The sequence below is a fragment of the Myotis myotis genome, unplaced genomic scaffold (assembly GCF_014108235.1).
Source record: "Myotis myotis isolate mMyoMyo1 unplaced genomic scaffold, mMyoMyo1.p scaffold_m19_p_11, whole genome shotgun sequence".
Lineage (NCBI taxonomy): Eukaryota > Metazoa > Chordata > Mammalia > Chiroptera > Vespertilionidae > Myotis > Myotis myotis.
In genome coordinates, this window is record NW_023416315.1 from 58,381,088 (window position 1) to 58,397,837 (window position 16,750).

General features: G+C 42.6%; 1 protein-coding gene across 1 annotated transcript in view; it reads right to left on the reverse strand.

The window, feature by feature from the left end:
• Positions 1–16,602, reverse strand: part of BPGM (bisphosphoglycerate mutase) — a 28,699-nt gene extending 12,097 nt beyond the window's left edge. Inside the window, exons 1-2 of the mRNA XM_036328637.1 lie at positions 16,462–16,602; positions 4,386–5,047 (exon numbers count right to left, since the gene is read on the reverse strand). Of these exons, the coding sequence (XP_036184530.1) occupies positions 4,386–4,986 (601 nt within the window). The 5' untranslated portion in view covers positions 4,987–5,047; positions 16,462–16,602. The remainder of the gene's footprint in view (positions 1–4,385; positions 5,048–16,461) is intronic.
• Positions 16,603–16,750: the final 148 nt, after the last annotated feature.

Here is a 16,750-nt window from a genome sequence, read left to right on the forward strand (position 1 = left end):
TTTTTTTCCCCATTGACCTTCACCCGGCCTCCCCTACCCCCCGGCACATGCCCTCATCCCTCCCCACCCCCCAGTGTCTTGTGTCCATTGGTTACGCTTATATGCATGCATACAAGTCCTTTGGTTGATCTCTTACCCCCTCCCCCTCCAACACTTCCCAGCCTTCCCACTGTAATTTGACAGTCTGCTCAATGCTTTTCTGCCCTAAACTTTTTTTTTCTAGGCCAATGTCAAATCCTTTCATCTTTCAGTCCCATTAATGTAGTTATTTTTGCAGGTTCAATGATAACTCACATATCATTCAATTCACCCATTTAAAGTGTACAATTCAATGGCTTTTAATATATTCAGACTTGTGTAACCATCACCATAATACATTTAAGAACAGTTCCACTACCCCAACCAGAAACCCTGCACCTATTTAGCAGTCATGCTTCACTCCATGCACTCCTTCACCTCCACCCCAGTCCCAGATACAATCTACTTTTTGTCTCCGTAGATTGGCCTATTCTGGACATTTCATAGAAATAGAATCCTAAAATATACTAGGGGCGCAGTGCACGAATTTGTGCACCTTGAACTGTGGTCCACGAGGCTGCAGCAGGCACAGGCGCGGGTATCGGCCCATCCTCCGTGCCCTCGCCCAGCCCCTCCCACCTTGGCCCCAGGTCCCCTGTCTGCCAGCAGCCACACTCCCACCACCACACACTGACGGCACCAGCCCTGCTTGCACCCACTGACGGCACAGAGTGATTGGGGCTGGTGCCAGCAGTGGGTGCGAGCAGCAGCTGCTGCCTCGACCACCCCTCAGGAGCAGGGGGAGGTGGAGAAGCCCTCAGAGGTGAACAGGGCCAGCAGCTGCCACCTGCACCCACTGATGGAGCCACGTGATCAGGACCAGCGCCAAGCACTGGCAGCGAGTGTGAGTGGCTGCTCCAGCGCTAGCTACGGGTGTGAGCAAGGCTGGCACTGGCAGTGGGTGTGAGTGGAGGCTCCGGTGCCAGCAGCAGGTGCAAGCGCCGGGTGGGACCATGGCACAGAGAAGCAAAGAATTTTCAGTAACCAACAGAGGCTCGCCCCAATGACAGCAACTGGTACCCTGTCTTGGTCTGGTGCCCTCGCTCACCTGCTCTACCATCCCACCGTGGCCAACGCCCACCATGTTCCGCACATGCCCACTGGTGGTCAGCTCATGTCATAGCAACCAATTGTTCAGTTGTCCCACCGTTCAATCTATTTGCATATTAGCCTTTTATTATATAGGATGATCCTCTGTGATTTGTTTCTTCTATTGTAGCAATTTTGAGGTTCATCCATGTTGTAACATGTATCAGTATTTTATTCTTTTTAATTGCTGAATTAGAAGCCCGGTGCACAGATTCGTGCACATTGAAAGGAAATTAATTAGAAGGTGGCTGGCAGGGTGGGACTGGGCAAGATGGGCCAGACATGCACTGGAGCCAACCTCCCACGGTCCCTCCCTGGCCGGCCGCACCTGGGGCGGTGCCGGAACTCAAAGGCCATCTGTGGAGTGAGCGGGGTCCCTCTGGCAGGTGGGGTCCCTCAGCCTGGCCTACGGGGATTGGGCCAAAGCTGGCAGTCCGACATCCCCCGAGGGGTCCTGGAGTGCAGGGGGGCACTCTGCAAAGTTGCTGTCGCTTGGCAGCTCCTGTGTTGAGCGTCTTCTCCCTGGTGGTCATTGCACATCATAGCTACTGGTCGGACAGTCACTTAGGCTTTTATATATGTAGATAATATTCCATTGTACAGACATCCCACATTTAACTTATCCAACCACCAGTTAATGGGCATTTGGGTTGCATCCACATCTTCGCTACCATGAATAATACTGCTATTAAGGTTTGTTTAAATTTTTTGGTATGGATATATGTTTTCAATTATCTTAGTATCTATTCTATCCCCTTACACTCCCCCCACCCCCCCCCACCCCCCCAAATAAAGAGATATGTTGAAGTCCTAACCTCCAATACCTCGGTAAGTGACCTTTTTTGGAAATAGGTTTTTTATAGAGGTAACCAAGTTAAAATGAGGCCAATGGGGTAGGCACTAGTCCAGTATTACTGATGTAAGGACAAAAGGGGGAAATTTGGACAAGAATCAGAGATATACACAGAGAGAAAGCCAAGTGAAGACAGGGGTTTGCAGTGATAGATCTACAAACCAAGGAACAGATTTGTAGATTTCCAGCAATCACCAGAAGGTAGTACAAAAGGCATTAAAGGATTCTTTCCTAAAGCCACTAAGAGAGCATGACCCTGCCAACATCTTTATTTAGGACTTCTAGTCCCTCAAGCTATGAAAAAATTACCATCTGTTGCTTTAAGTAATCCAGTTTTTGGTATTTTGTTACATTAGCACTAGGAAACTAAAACAGATATATACCTAGGAGTGGAATTGCTGGATCATACGGTAACTCTATATTTAACCTGTCAGAGAACTGCCAGATTGTTTTCCAAAACAGCTATACCATTTAATTGTTTCTCAATAAATTATTAATGGTTTCAAAACCTCTCTTAAATATATAAAGTAAACTTTTCTGTGTGTAAGCTTGCCTTTTCTTTGGCACCATTTGTTAAACCATCCTACTTCCTTCAAAAAAGAACAGTAACAAATAGTTAAATCATCAATGCACTAATAAGAGGAACACTAGAATGAGCTATGGTAGGGCTAAAGAATAATCTTAAAGACATCTAAACCTGAAGATAGGAGAGTAGATGATACTAAATGGCAGGGTTTTGTTTTTAAAGGGAGGATTTCCTAGCTAAGACAAAAAAGCAAAGAGGACCCAAATGATAACATTTTCTTTAGGGAATGGTGCCTGGCCACAAAGAGAGCTAAGTTCCATCTCTGAAAAAAGAAACACGGCATGTACATCTTCTGGAAGAAACTTTGAAATTCTGAATTTCAGTCTGCTGTTGTCATCCTAAGAGGAGCCTCAATTCTTCTTCAAACAATAAAGTACTATAGTCCAATAATGATGAAGTTATATATCACTTAACCAAACATCTGTTCTGAACAAGGAAGAATAGAACCCTTTATATAAATAGTTGAGTAAATAAGATATATACACACACATACAAACAGAGCGAGCGCCATGTCTAGACAATAAAGTTTTTAACAGCCAATAAAGTCTGTAGATCTTAGATTTCTGCACAACTAATGGATGCAGGTATACGAGTAATGATTTGGCTGTTGGCCATGTTATAAAAATTAGGGCTAAAAAAAACACATGCTAAAAAGTTTACAGTAAAATCTTATAAAGATCACTTTATTTTGTTACCAACAACCTATTTTCACTTAATTCACATATGAGGTTAACCCTTTCATTTCTCACAGCCCCATATAGAAAAGTAAAGCAGAATGGAAAAGGGATGTTAGAGAAATGCACTAGAATATCAGTAAGTTAACTGCTGACATGCTGATAGACAAGAAAACACCAGACAGAGCAGATCACTCCAAAAGCACAACCGGATAATGTTACTTAGTGAAGGGAGAAAGGGGGGTGAGAAATGCCCTGAAAACTTCACAGTGCAATCACTGATGCCCCAAAATGGTGAGCTTGAGTCCTCAAAAGAGTTCATTTAGTTCATGTTAACTTAAGAGACAGGTAGCAATACAGTACATTGTACAATACATTTAGAATGTAACATTGAGCATTATTGAGGCTATTGATTATCTCCAATAAGCTATCTCTTTATCCTCCTCTCCCCCACAACTTTCTCCCGATTAAGGACTAAGCCTGCTCTGGAAAGAGAGGACTAGAACAAAAGAATTGTTCAAGACACCTAGGTCTGAAAACACAGCAACAATTGTTTTAAGTTGGAAGAACATGAGCAAAACTGAAGTCTAGATAATTTTACTGATCTTGAAAGACTCAGATAAGTTTACTTCAAATAACATTTCTACAGAAACCTCTCCCCACCCTAGCCTCCTTTTATCTTTCTATAACAAAGCTACATAGTGCTTTAGTTCAGGATCCTCAAAATGGAGAACCCCCAGCAGCAGTATCAACATCTGAAAATTTCTCAGAAATGCAAATTCTTAGACTGGGACACCAGGCCTTCAGATTCAGAAATGCCGAGGGCAAGGCCAGCAACCTGTGGTAGACCAAGTTCTCCCTCCCGGTGATTCTGATGCTTGCTCAAGTTTGATAGCTACTGCTCCAGATACTATGAATAGAAAAGAGAATTTTTTTACTTCTAGAACAAAATGATTCTTAAAAGACCAAAGTGACCAAAGAGAATAGGGAAGGAAAGTCTATTATGTAAACTGTGCATTGTTAGCTAAAACAGCATGTCCTTTCCAGAGTAAGGTGTAACAATAACATTAGCAACCTCTAATAAGTAGTAGCATAAAGATGGTACCTTCCAGATGTTTCAGGAGTGCCCTACTGGAATTTCCATGAGCAGATATCAGAATGGTTTTGCCACGTAACACTTCAGGAGCAATCCTTTCATTCCAAAAGGGGAGGAGTCTCTCCAGAACATCTTTTAAACTTTCAGACCGTGGCAGTTGATCCACAGGTACATCGCACACTTTATACCTCCGGTCGCTGTAGATTTCCTGGTAGTAAGGATGAGACTCTTCAATGGGCGGCGGGGTCACATTGTAGCTTCTTCTCCAGATCCTCACTTGCTCTTCGCCATGATTCAAAGCCATTTTCTCCCTATTGAGACCGATCAAGGCTCCGTAGTGACGCTCATTCAGACGCCAGGAGCTTTCCACAGGAACCCACTCCTGCCCTAGCTCTTCCAGGATCAGCCAGGCTGTGTGGATGGACCGATTAAGAACGGATGTGAACACCAGATCAAACTCAAAGTTTAGCGCTTTCAGTTGCTTCCCACAGTTCCGAGCTTCCTCCAGGCCTTCGTCGTTCAGTTTCTGATCCACCCAGCTACAAAAACGATTCTCTTTGTTCCAAGCACCCTCCCCATGTCTTAACATGATCAGTTTGTACTTGGACATACTGATGGCTGAGCTTCCCTCGTGCCTTCAAAGGGGCCAATGTTCAATGACAGAAATACATCTGGAAAGAGAAGAAACAAAACGCATAAGTTATATTCTTCATTCAGCTGACTACCTGGGAAAGGAAGCACAACCTTACCACAGCCAATTTCTAAAATAAACTAGGGCAATTCCTTTAAACAGGTTGATATCAGACATCCGGCAACTCATTCACTATGGCACATAAAGGCATATTCTACAGATAATTAATTACAGGAAACCTAGTTGACTTAAATTTTCTGATGGCTAGATAGTATGTTAATTGCATGATGTAAAATAATGAGAACACTTCATTCTAATGGCATGCTGCGTTTCCGCCAGATCAAAGGCAGTTTATTTACAGAAGAGAGGCTTTACCAGAATGAGGTGGAGATGTCTACAAAGATGACTAGTAACAGACTCTAGATTGACAGCATCCTTCTCATTGTTTTTCCTCTGGTGGAAAAAGAATATTTACCAGCCTCACCTCACTGAAGACGTCATTAAACATGTTAATTCAATAAACCACCACATTTATCTGGTATTTAAATCAATGATTGTTGGCAACTAGTTCTCAATGCCACAGGCTACACCACATACAAGAAAATCTAAGTTTCAACATTCAAACAACATTAAAAGTGATTTAAAGTGATGTTAACACCAAACATGGTATTCACCTAAATAATCTCTCACCTGCCTCGAGATAGTGCTTTTGGCAGGAATAAATCCGGATGCAAAACAAGTTATCAAATGCACGCAGCTGAGCAATTGCTGTGTGTAGAAACAGATTACAGGAGCAGGTCTGCAGGAGTGAGAAGCAGCTCAGTGATAAGGAGGCCCTGCCTCCTCCTCCTCCTCCCAACCCTTCAACTGTCCTACACACACCAGCCACATCTCAGCGGGAGAAGAATCTAGTGAAGTGGAGCAGGCAACCAAAACATGTTCTGAACTTGCTAAGTTAAGCTGCTGCCCCAGAGATCTGCTGGGCCACTCTGTCTCCCAGGACTCTGCTGCCTGGCTGCGTCGGCCTGCCTTCGCTCACCTTGCAGCGGACGTATCTTCACTGACAAATGCCGTTTGGTTTACATGCCCAGCACTCTCCACCTCCACCCCAGCGTTTGCCACACTGGGGAGCAAAGATTACATGAACATCGGGGCCTGGTCTTCTGCCACTCTTGGCAACTTCCATTAGCTGCAGATTTTCCGTCCCACGAAAACTGTGATTCAGCCACAGTTATATAACCCTCAGGGACAAAGTTAACTGGAATCGGGAGCTAGCTTCTTCCTTTCTTTACTAATTCCTAAAGATTCTGAAGGTGGGAAAGGGCTTTAAGGTTAGGCTTCGGAGGAAGGCAGACGGAGGACCTGAGGAAGGCAGCAGGTTGAGGTGATTTGCAAGCTGAAAGGCTCCAGCAGTTGGGTTTATGATTTCCCTTTCTTGTCAAGCACCAGGTTTGAGGCTTTAGCACATGTGGGGCAGGGAGAAAAGCATGAGGTCACTGGAAGAGCCTGAGCTCGGCGCTCAGCTGAAGGTCCTCACTGAGAATTTCCAGAGGGACAGTGATGCCTCTACCCTCAGCCCAGAGGGGCAGCAGGGTGTCAGAAGAACAGAGAGTGGGATGAAGGCATGCGGGCAGTATTTAGCTAGGTGATTACTGGTGTCCAGAGCAGAATAATCATGACACTAATGAAGTTCAAGCTGGAACAAACACCTTCTAAGGCACGGGGAGACCGAATAATGAATTCACATGGGTGTGTGTGTAATTTACAAAAGAAAGGTATTTTTGCATTGTTTTTTTAAAGAGCCCTAATCCACCAAGTAGTAGAAGCTTTAGGCCCATCAGAAACTGAATCCATCTCTCATAACATATATTGTCTTGTTTTTTGGTGGGGGGGCGAGGGGGTGGAGAAAAGAAGCTATGAACTGTCCCTCTGCCTCAGCCCTTACTTTGTCTTGTCAAGCAAGAAAACTCTTCTTACGATAATGAGCTATTTCCCTTCAGATGAAGAGGGATATGATGGACAAATTTTGTAGGCAGAAGCACTTCCTCATCTTTTGGTTATGAACTCTACCAAAGGAATAAAAAAATATATATATAGCAGGAACACTCAGGCACCTACCACCAGCTTTGCAGTATTTTAATCTGCTGCATTTGCTTACTTTGTTTAAGGAATAAACCACTTTCTCTGCCCCCCCCCCCCCCTTAAAATATATACACTGGAGCAGAGAAACAGTCCTACAGCCACAAAGACTATACAAATACATACCCTTCCCTCACTCATGTACAGGGAGTGAATATAGAGTAAGGTCCCAAGCTAGTGCATCTATCTCAGGTAAACTAAAAGTCACTTCCCTTTCTCGTCCTTGATGCTATCAACTGACTTTTCCCATTTAATTAACTGCTAAATATTTACAAAGGCGCTGTTGAGGTTTAAAGTTAGCAATCTTTAAGATTTTAATCCTCATGGTATACCAAGCGTTCATCAACACTCGTCGTCAGTTTGAATAAAGTTTAGGGCATGGCCTGCAAACTCACATGTCCCAGTTACCAGATAGACAGATGTGTAAAAGCAGTGATGCTGGGCTACAGGGGTGGTGGGAACAGTGGTGAGCTGCAGGGAAGATACATGCTTCTCTGATGGACGCCACTCTATGTAAATGGACGAAGCTTTTGTATATCCTGGTCTCACTGAACTAAGGGTGCTACTCTTAGAACTTTTCTGAAGAACTGAAAGAAAATGGGACTGCTGAAACCAAAGACTGGAGAGAATGCAAGACTTAGACTCAGACCACAGAGAGCCTACGGATTCCATTTTATTTTTAGCATAAATGTCCTTTTTAAAAAAGAAAAATAATAATTTCAGTTCCTAAACGTTTACATTATAGAAAAAAAAAAAAAAAAAAGGAGTAGCTACTATTTAGCTCCAGCCCACTTCCCTGTGAGGCTGAAGAACTGGGGTTCCTAGATCTTCCAATTGTCAAAAACCCTGGAAATGCGCATTTTCATGTGATACCTGATACAAATACTGGCGACTCATTTGAATACAGTTTTTAAATGTGAGTTAAACAAAACATGTCTGCATGCTGGATTGGGTCTGCTAGTGTATGACCTGTGACAAAGGGAAATGTCCTCCTGGCACAGATGAGTGGGGAGGCCATCATACCCCAGGAGATGGTCAGACCCCAAGCCTCCAGGCTCCAATCCAAGCTTTTCCCTGTTATTGTCCCACACACTCTTTCAAGAAACAGACCCTCTAATCCCCTATGTACTGGGCTTCCTTGTTCCTGTCCTTCCTTCACTAAACCCTTTGCCACCAGCCTGCAGAGTCCCAACTCTGTAATCAAACTCCCACTCAACCTTGTACTCTTCCTGGAATGCTTCCTCCGGCTCTGAGCTGTAACCAAGCTGAAAGTGAACTGAATGCAAACTATCTCCCGGTTGTCTGCTTCTCTCTTTAGTTGGGGGTGTTTGTGCCTCATATCCTGGAGCGGAAACAGGGGCAGGTGATGGGTGAGCAGGGTCCTGCTCCCTCTCAAATGGTATTTCCCAACCAAATACCTCCATCTCATTTTTCTTCCTTTTTTTTTCGGGGGGGCGGGGGGGGGGGATGATTATGAGAATCTTGCTATATTCAGCTGTAGCTCTCTTGCTCTCATTTATTAACTGCAAACTTCCTGAAAACTAAGTACCCCATTTAAAACCCTCAATTACTTCCTATTGATCTGAGGATAAAGTTCAAAGTCCTTACTGTGACCCGCAAGGCTTGGGTTTTCTTTTATTTCCTTGAGCATGCCATGTTCTTTCTTGCCTCAGGACCTCTACACATACTACACAGAACCCTCTCCCAGCCCATCACTGTCTCCCCTCCACTTTCACTTCACTTCAGTCCCACGCTGCTTTCAGTAATGTCTAGTCATCCTTTAGATCAGCTGTGTCCAGTCAAAATATAATGCAAGCCATATATGTTCTAAAACCATATTAAAAGTTAAAAATAGGTAAAATTAATTTTAATAGTATATTTTATTTAACCCTATAGGTTCAAAATATTATCATTCCATCATATAAGCTTGATAAAATTCTTTTTTAAATCCTCACCCGAGAATATGTTTTTTATTGATTTGAGAGAAAGAGAGAAACATCGATGTGAGAGAAACATTGATCAGTTGTCTCCCATATACGTCCTGACCAGGAATCAAACCTGCAACCTAGGTATATGTCTTGAGGTGTGTTGAATGACTCAAAAGTTAGACAAAAATGATTATATTGTGCTAATGAGGCTGAGGCTTGACAGTTTTGGTGGTAATTGCCAAAGTAAAAACAGTCAGTTGGCAGGCCTGAGATGTTAGAAAGCTTTAACTCAAGAATCCCAGTGTATTTAGTGGCAAAGCCAGTGCCAAGAAAAACCATCCATTATATTTTTGTAGCCTTTACAATTTAGTATGTTCATGAATGGCCATAATCTCCACACAGAGAGAGACTCCAATTAACTTGTTCAAAAACATACAGTACTAACTGGCAAATTTTAGGTCTTCTCCCCCTGATCCCTGAGCTTTCCCTATCTCACCACTGAAGACTTTAGAGTCTTGGTTTGAGGATCTGGGCTCATTTGGCTTCATTTCCTAGGAACATATCCAGTCACGGCTTGTCTTTCCAAACCCAGGCAGCATTTTATGAAAGGAATAAAGGAGGGCTCAGCTTATGGCTGTTCTTGAGAAAAAACTCATTGCACTAAGTCAAACTGGGCAATAGTCACCCCAACTTATAGATATCATACTAAGAATATATACTCCTCTATATATACTCTCCACCCTCAAATTTAAAAACTTCTTTTTCAAAATCAAGTTTTATTTTTGGTAAAGCTCACCACCTTGGAGTTGGTTCTTAGGGTTCCTCACTTATCCCTTGACACTTGAATTAAGCACTAATTTTAGTTGATGATTTACTTTATACCAAAAAAAGGCAAAACAGGTCAGTGAATTCATACCCCAAGCCTCCTTTCTTTTTAAAGTATGGTATGGCTCAAAAAAAAAAAAAATTACTTTTATATGACTGTGTCTCATCTTCCTGCCCCTTCTTCTTTGCTATTTTTCCTTTCTTCTAGCCATTATTTTTTTAGTCTCTTGACACCTAACTTGTGCCTTGCCCACTCTACTGACATGATCTCTCAAAAAACTGCAGATTAGCTATTTCTTAGTTAAGTGGAGAACATCTTCTCTTGGAACTCACACTCTGCAGCTGACTACTTCCACGAAGGAAAAAAATTCTTTAGGATTTCAATGCTGTACTTTCCAGGCTCTTCTACTGTTATGCCCTGGTCTTAGGTCTCTGTATTTTCCTACCCACCAGAATAGTATTATGATGCTGAAGATATCATATGATGTCATAGCCACTAACATTCAAGGAGTGCTCACCATGTGCTTAGACTATTTGAATCTTCAACCACTGTTCTATGGAGAGGTACTGTGATTAGTCCCGTTTTACAGATGCAGAAACTTTGAGGAGAGGCTCACTTGCCCAAGGTGACACAGATCAAGCCTACATTTATGCCTGGAAGCACTCTGCCACACTGGCACCCAAGACTGTCCTCAGTCCTTAGAAACCCAACTTTCCTCACTACTTAATATCATTAAAATTGGTGATTTATAAGTTGACAGCCACAAATACTGTCTCCCAAATCTGGTTAATTAATTCATTTTTCAAACATGTGTTGCAAATCCCATTTGAGCCTGTGAGGACTATAGAAACCAACAAGGATATGTCTTCAAGGAACTGGTTAGGGAAGGGTGACATGTGTGCGTGTGTACGTACTGCTAAAGCAGACAGTAATTCGCATCATGAGAAACACTCCATTCGTAAGGGAGGTGAAAAAGATTATTTCTGGGCAAGGCTTCATGGACATGGCACTCTTTAAACTGGTTTGGGAATGATGTTCAAGATTTAGATTTATAGAAAAAGGAAAAGGCATTCTAGTCTGAGGGGATAGTGAGTACTAGGGAACAGATACTTATGGAAAATGGTGACTCATTCAAAATTACTGGAAATAGGTAGGGTGACTATATGTCCTGGTTTACCTAGAGCAATCTTGCTTTAGGCCTATTTCCCAACATAATTATCATAGAAACATTCTCACACTTGAATGTCCCATTTGGAAAATTATATGATCACCCTAAGTATAGGGTACAACGAGGAAATAGGAGGAGACTAGCCTAGAAAGATAAGTCTGAATAGTACCTGCAGGTACTTGTGCCAAAGAATATAGGTTCTTGTATAAATACTGGGACATCATTAAAGGTTTAATAATGTGTATTTTAGGAGAATCAGGCAGCATTTACAAATTGAGATAAGAAAAACCAAAGATATGAATACTTTTGAGGATTTTGCAATAATTTCTGGTAACATACAATGAAGACCTGCACTAAGAAAATGACTGTTGAAATGTGAAGAAGATGAATGTGAAAGACACTATAGCTTAGCTCAGGTGTTGGCAACTCTTTCTGTAAAAGAACAAATAGTAATTTTTTTAGGTTTGTTGTGCTATATGGTATTACAATCTGCCATTGTAGCTGAAAGCAGCCGTAGACAATACACAGATGAATAAATGAGGCTGTGTTCCAATAAAACTTTATGTATAAACACTGAAATTAGAATTTCATGTAATTTTCTTGCACATGAACTATTGTTATTCTTTGATTTATTTCAACCGTTAAAAAAATGTAAAAACCACTCATTGCTTGTGGGCTGTACTAAAGCAGGTAGTGGGCCAGAAGGCCTTAATTTGCCAATACCTGGCCTGGCAGGATACCATTCTCTCATCTCCTAATTGCATCACTGTTTTGAAACTTTAAGCATCTGGTCACAGAATAATCCCAACATTATTATATTACCTGATTTTATTCTTGGCCAGAACATCAAGTACCTTGAGTAATGGAATCCCATTCATAATTGTATTTATTTTTCACAGAATACAATACTGAGAACACTTAAATCAGTCTGAGTATTTACTTTTCCTTAATTTAATTATTTAATAATGGGTTAAAGAAAACACTAGAAGGAAAAATTATTCACGTTAGCCAACTTCAAAAAATAATCTGTCATTTTGACATACTTTACTTCTATTAGACATCTTCATAAATTGCCACAATGACTCAAACTTCAAATGAATGTATACTTGCTGAGGAAGAGGTGCTATGCAATTGCCTTGGCAATAAAGAAACAAATAGATGATTCAAAGGAAACACACTCTGCAAGTGACATATTTTCAAATACCCTTCGCCATACATATATTTGCTACAGAGTAAAAAATATTCTTTCCATAAATGCCACTATAAAATTGAAATTATGTTTTAAGATTAGTATCCTTTAGATAAGGCAAGGATGAAGAGGGTATATCTATACTAATAAAAGGGTAATATGCTAATTAGAGCAGACATCTTCTGGACATCCATCTGAATGTCCATCTGGACAAAACCATAGCAGCTGCAAGGCCCGGGGCTCACGGCAGTCTCAAGCTCAGGCAGCCTTGAGCCCAGGCGGCTGCGAGGCCCAGGGCTCACAGCAGCTGTGGGCTCACTGCAGCCGCAGCCACAGCCTCAGGCAGCCATGGGCTCACGCAGCCATTAGTTCCTGCAGCTGCAAGGCCCGGGGCTCAGGCAGCCATCACGGCCGGCAGTGGCAGCAGCAGCGGGGTGATAGGGGCGGTGCCTTCCCTTGATCAGCCCGGTGGCCTCCTGTGGGGAGCAGGCCTAAGCCATCAGTAGGACATCCCCTGAGGGCTCCCAAACTGTGAGAGGGGGCAGGCCGGGCTGAGGGACAAACCCCCCCCCCCCCCCCAGTGCACAAATTTTCGTGCACCGGGCCTCTAATATATATATATATGACTGGTGCACACACAAGGCATTGTATTTACTGAGGTTACTTCTACACCAGTGATGGCGAACCTATGACACGTGAACTCATTTTTTTGGTTGATTTTTCTTTGTTAAATGGCATTTAAATATATAAAGTAAATATCAAAAATATAAATCTTTGTTTTACTATGGTTGCAAATATCAAAAAATTTCTATATGTGATACGGCACCAGAGTTAAGTTAGGGTTTTTCAAAATGCTGACACGCCGAGATCAAAAGGTTCGCCATCACTGTTCTACACTATCTCCAGAATCTCTAGGTAGTTTCAACAAATGCAGCATAAAAACCCTGCTGCTACCTCCTACTCCTGATAATTAAACCAGGTAATTTCACATACCTCCCCCATCTCCACCATAAATGAGGCTTGTCCTGTCTTCGAAAGTAATGTTCCTAGAACATTGCTTCTTCCCTTCCTCAGGTATTCGAAAAGTAATAATGTCTAATATCCCAGTATGACAATTCATAAACAGGTAGATAAAATTACAAGATAAAGACCAGCCCAAAAACTTAGTTTGCTTTCTGTTTTTTTGTTTCCAAAAACTGAGTAAGAAATATGATCAATGATATAATATTGACGTATGGAAAATAAGGGATACAGAGCAAGAGTTGCTATGATCCAAAGCTTATCCTTAAATATTAACTATTCAAATGCCACCATAGACCACTCAGATGTTTTCCCTGGTCCAAATCTTCAATGTGAAACTCAACTCCCATTGCATTAGGAACCTAACTCTACAGAAGATAGGCTGGCTATATATTTGAGGATATAGAAACAAAGAGAGGTTAACCATGTTTCTGATAAAGGAAAAGGAACAGTTCTTAAGGCAAATGAAATCTGGAGCTCAGTTCTTTGGAGTCTTAACACAATATGCTTTCCCCCAAATCAAGCTCAATATTAAAAGTCCAAACATGACTGTACCTAAAAGTACCTAGTGTTCCACCATCTATTACTTTTCCTATAGCTTTATAGTAACTTTTCCATTTGTAGTTGCATTAGAAGAATACCTCTTTACCAGGAGCAAATGCTATCACAGGTATTTTCTAGGCACTAATATTACCCTGTCATTCTCCAACTTTACATCTACTAACAAACAGCTGTGACTGATCACTTGTTACAAGGGAAACAAACCATAGCAGGTGAACCCCTATTCACAGCTAAGAGATATATTTTTGTGATGAGATGTATGTTGGTCTTCATGTTGCTAGTTTCAGCCTGCAAGGCATCACCAATATACACAGTACTCACTCATGACACCTCCTTCCTATCTCTGGCTACTTATTTCCCCAGAGTAGTAGCTGTTGTCAACATAAACTATTCCACCAAACCCCAAAAGTTTAAGTCAAGACACCTGGATATCAGTCCCAGCTTTGCTACTTACTGACAGTGTGACCTTGACCAAGTTATTTAAATTTCCTGAACTTCAGCCTGTTCAGGTTCTTTATCCAAAAAGAGGATAATGAAATTACTGTTCTCAGGGGGCTATTAGGAAGACTAAATGAGATGATGGTGAAGCACACTACCAAAAAGTGAGAGGTATTCTGGGTTGAATGGAGCAGACTCTAGCTAACATATGAAGACTGGCACAGACCTCAGGCCCTTGAAGATGATCCTACCTTGCTGATGGCATGAGCAGAAGCAAAAGCTGGAAATAAAATGAGGCTGGGTAAAGAAAGTTAAATTAGGTAGAGGAAGGAGGAATGAAATCAAATTGTGTGTGTGTGCGTGTATGTTGGAGGGGGTGGTAAAGTTGATGGTAAGATACAGTCTTAGAAGTATACCAAATACTACAGTCCAAATGCTTTAATGAGGTGGCTAACATTTAATTTACATTTTTATAAAGGATGTTTTTTCCATATTTGTGGCCAAGTTTCAGTGAAAGATTTTTTTGTTAGGTAATTCTTTTAGTCCTATTTCCCCATATAAACATTCCCTCACACCAGATTTCATTTCAAGAATATTCAAAAGACCTATCAATTCAAACATGTGTGGGCACCAGACACACAAAGGTGAAAGCAGGGCTGAATGTAGATGTATCAGTCATTACTTAAAACGGAAGGTGCCACTGAATTTCAACCAACTGTAGGAAGCAAAAGGGGAAGAGACACCAAAAGATCTACCCAAACATTAACAGTGAGTTGCCGCTGGATGATGGAATAAAAAAATGACATTTTCTACTAGTACGTTTGTACCTCTGTAAAATGGTCCGTCTGTAAATGTCCAAAGTTTCTCCTAGGATCCATTTGGTTTAAATGTAGACACAAAAGAACAAACACTACCCTCACAGCTGCGAACTTTTATTTGCTAACAGACTGGTACGGGATTTACTGCAACGAGATTATGTTTATATACTTGTGGTGGAAAATGTCTAATCATTTTCACTTTAAACAGACCTTTAACACAGGCATGGACCTCAGAAATAATCCAAGGCAGCATCTGCTCTTGAAAGATGCAAAAATGAAGAGTCAGAGAGTTGAAACGATTTGTTTACGATCACACAAATAGCAACAGCTTCAAGACTAAAACCCAGGTGTCTGGACTCTGCAACTCAGAGCTCCTCTCACTACACCATTTGTTTTGAATGATGCTTCTCGAAAGTAAGTCCACACTAACGGAAGAGCATCTACGGTGCTACAAGAAGACAGAGATGGATAAAACCTGGTCCCTGGACTCAGGGGAGTCCGATTTAAAATAAAAGGCAAATTGAAACATGTGTTCTGCTTTCAAAACGGAAAATCTTAGCAGCTTCTGCTGAAAGATACTGTTTGATTCCCACCCCTCCACCACCGAATCCTGCATTCCGTCAGTTAACTTTCTGGTCCCACGCACAAGCTATCAATGCTCCACAATTTGGAAGAGAGCTAGACGGTTGGCGAATGGGAGTTATAATAAGTTCTCTAACCACCCATTACCCTTCAAAACTTAACCGTGCACTTCACTTCCCTTATGCATTTCTCTTGCCCTTCTCTAGCAATGCAGCCCCCTACGCCTTTGAAAGGAGAGGAAACACACTTAACTTTTTTTTTAAGAACCTGTGATTTGGCTCCAGATTTGAGCGCTCCGTGAAAACCATTTCAGACATTCACCTCCTCCTCCTTTCACGGCATTCAGGTTTTTTTCTGTCTGCTTCGACTTTCAGGGGCAGGTCTGCCATCGCCCTAAATACAGTGGCATGGCCCCGAGGGCACCGAGCCTCCTTCCTGCAGCCCCACCATTGACGGGGCTCTGCCAGGCGCCCAGGGGAGGTGATCTTCCCTCCCTTCAATTCCTGTTTATTCCTGCCGTCAAGACACCACTCCCAAGGCGAGTCCTCCCTCCAGCTGACGCACCTGTGCCTCCCAGACAGGCTCATTCAGAGAAAGGGACAGCAGAGAGGAACCCGGGGCACGCGTGAGGGTTGGCCCTTGAGGGGCAGACGAGCGAGCGCCAGATTCAAAGGCAGAACCGGCAGAGTCAAGGAACTGGCCTCCCGCACTCCGGGGTAAAACGCCACCTCCTTTAAAAACGGGAACGTTCTCAACAGCAAACATGCTAAGACAAAACCACTCACCTGCAAAGAGGCCACCAGCAGCACCCGCTCCTCAGAGCAGCCGGGCCGGCAGTGCCGCCTAGGACTCATCCCTGTGCCCGGCATCAACGCTCTTTTCTAGCCCGGGCGCCAGAGGGGCAGGTCCTAGCGCTCTGCCCATTGGGGGGTTGAAATGTCACTCATTTACGGCCCCGCCTTACTCCCCAGGAACAGGTCGAGGTCTTTTCCGTTTCCCAAATCCCTGGGGTAGAAAGCGAGGTTCTGATTGGCTCACTGAGGAGACGAGCACACGTCAGGACCAATAAAGAGC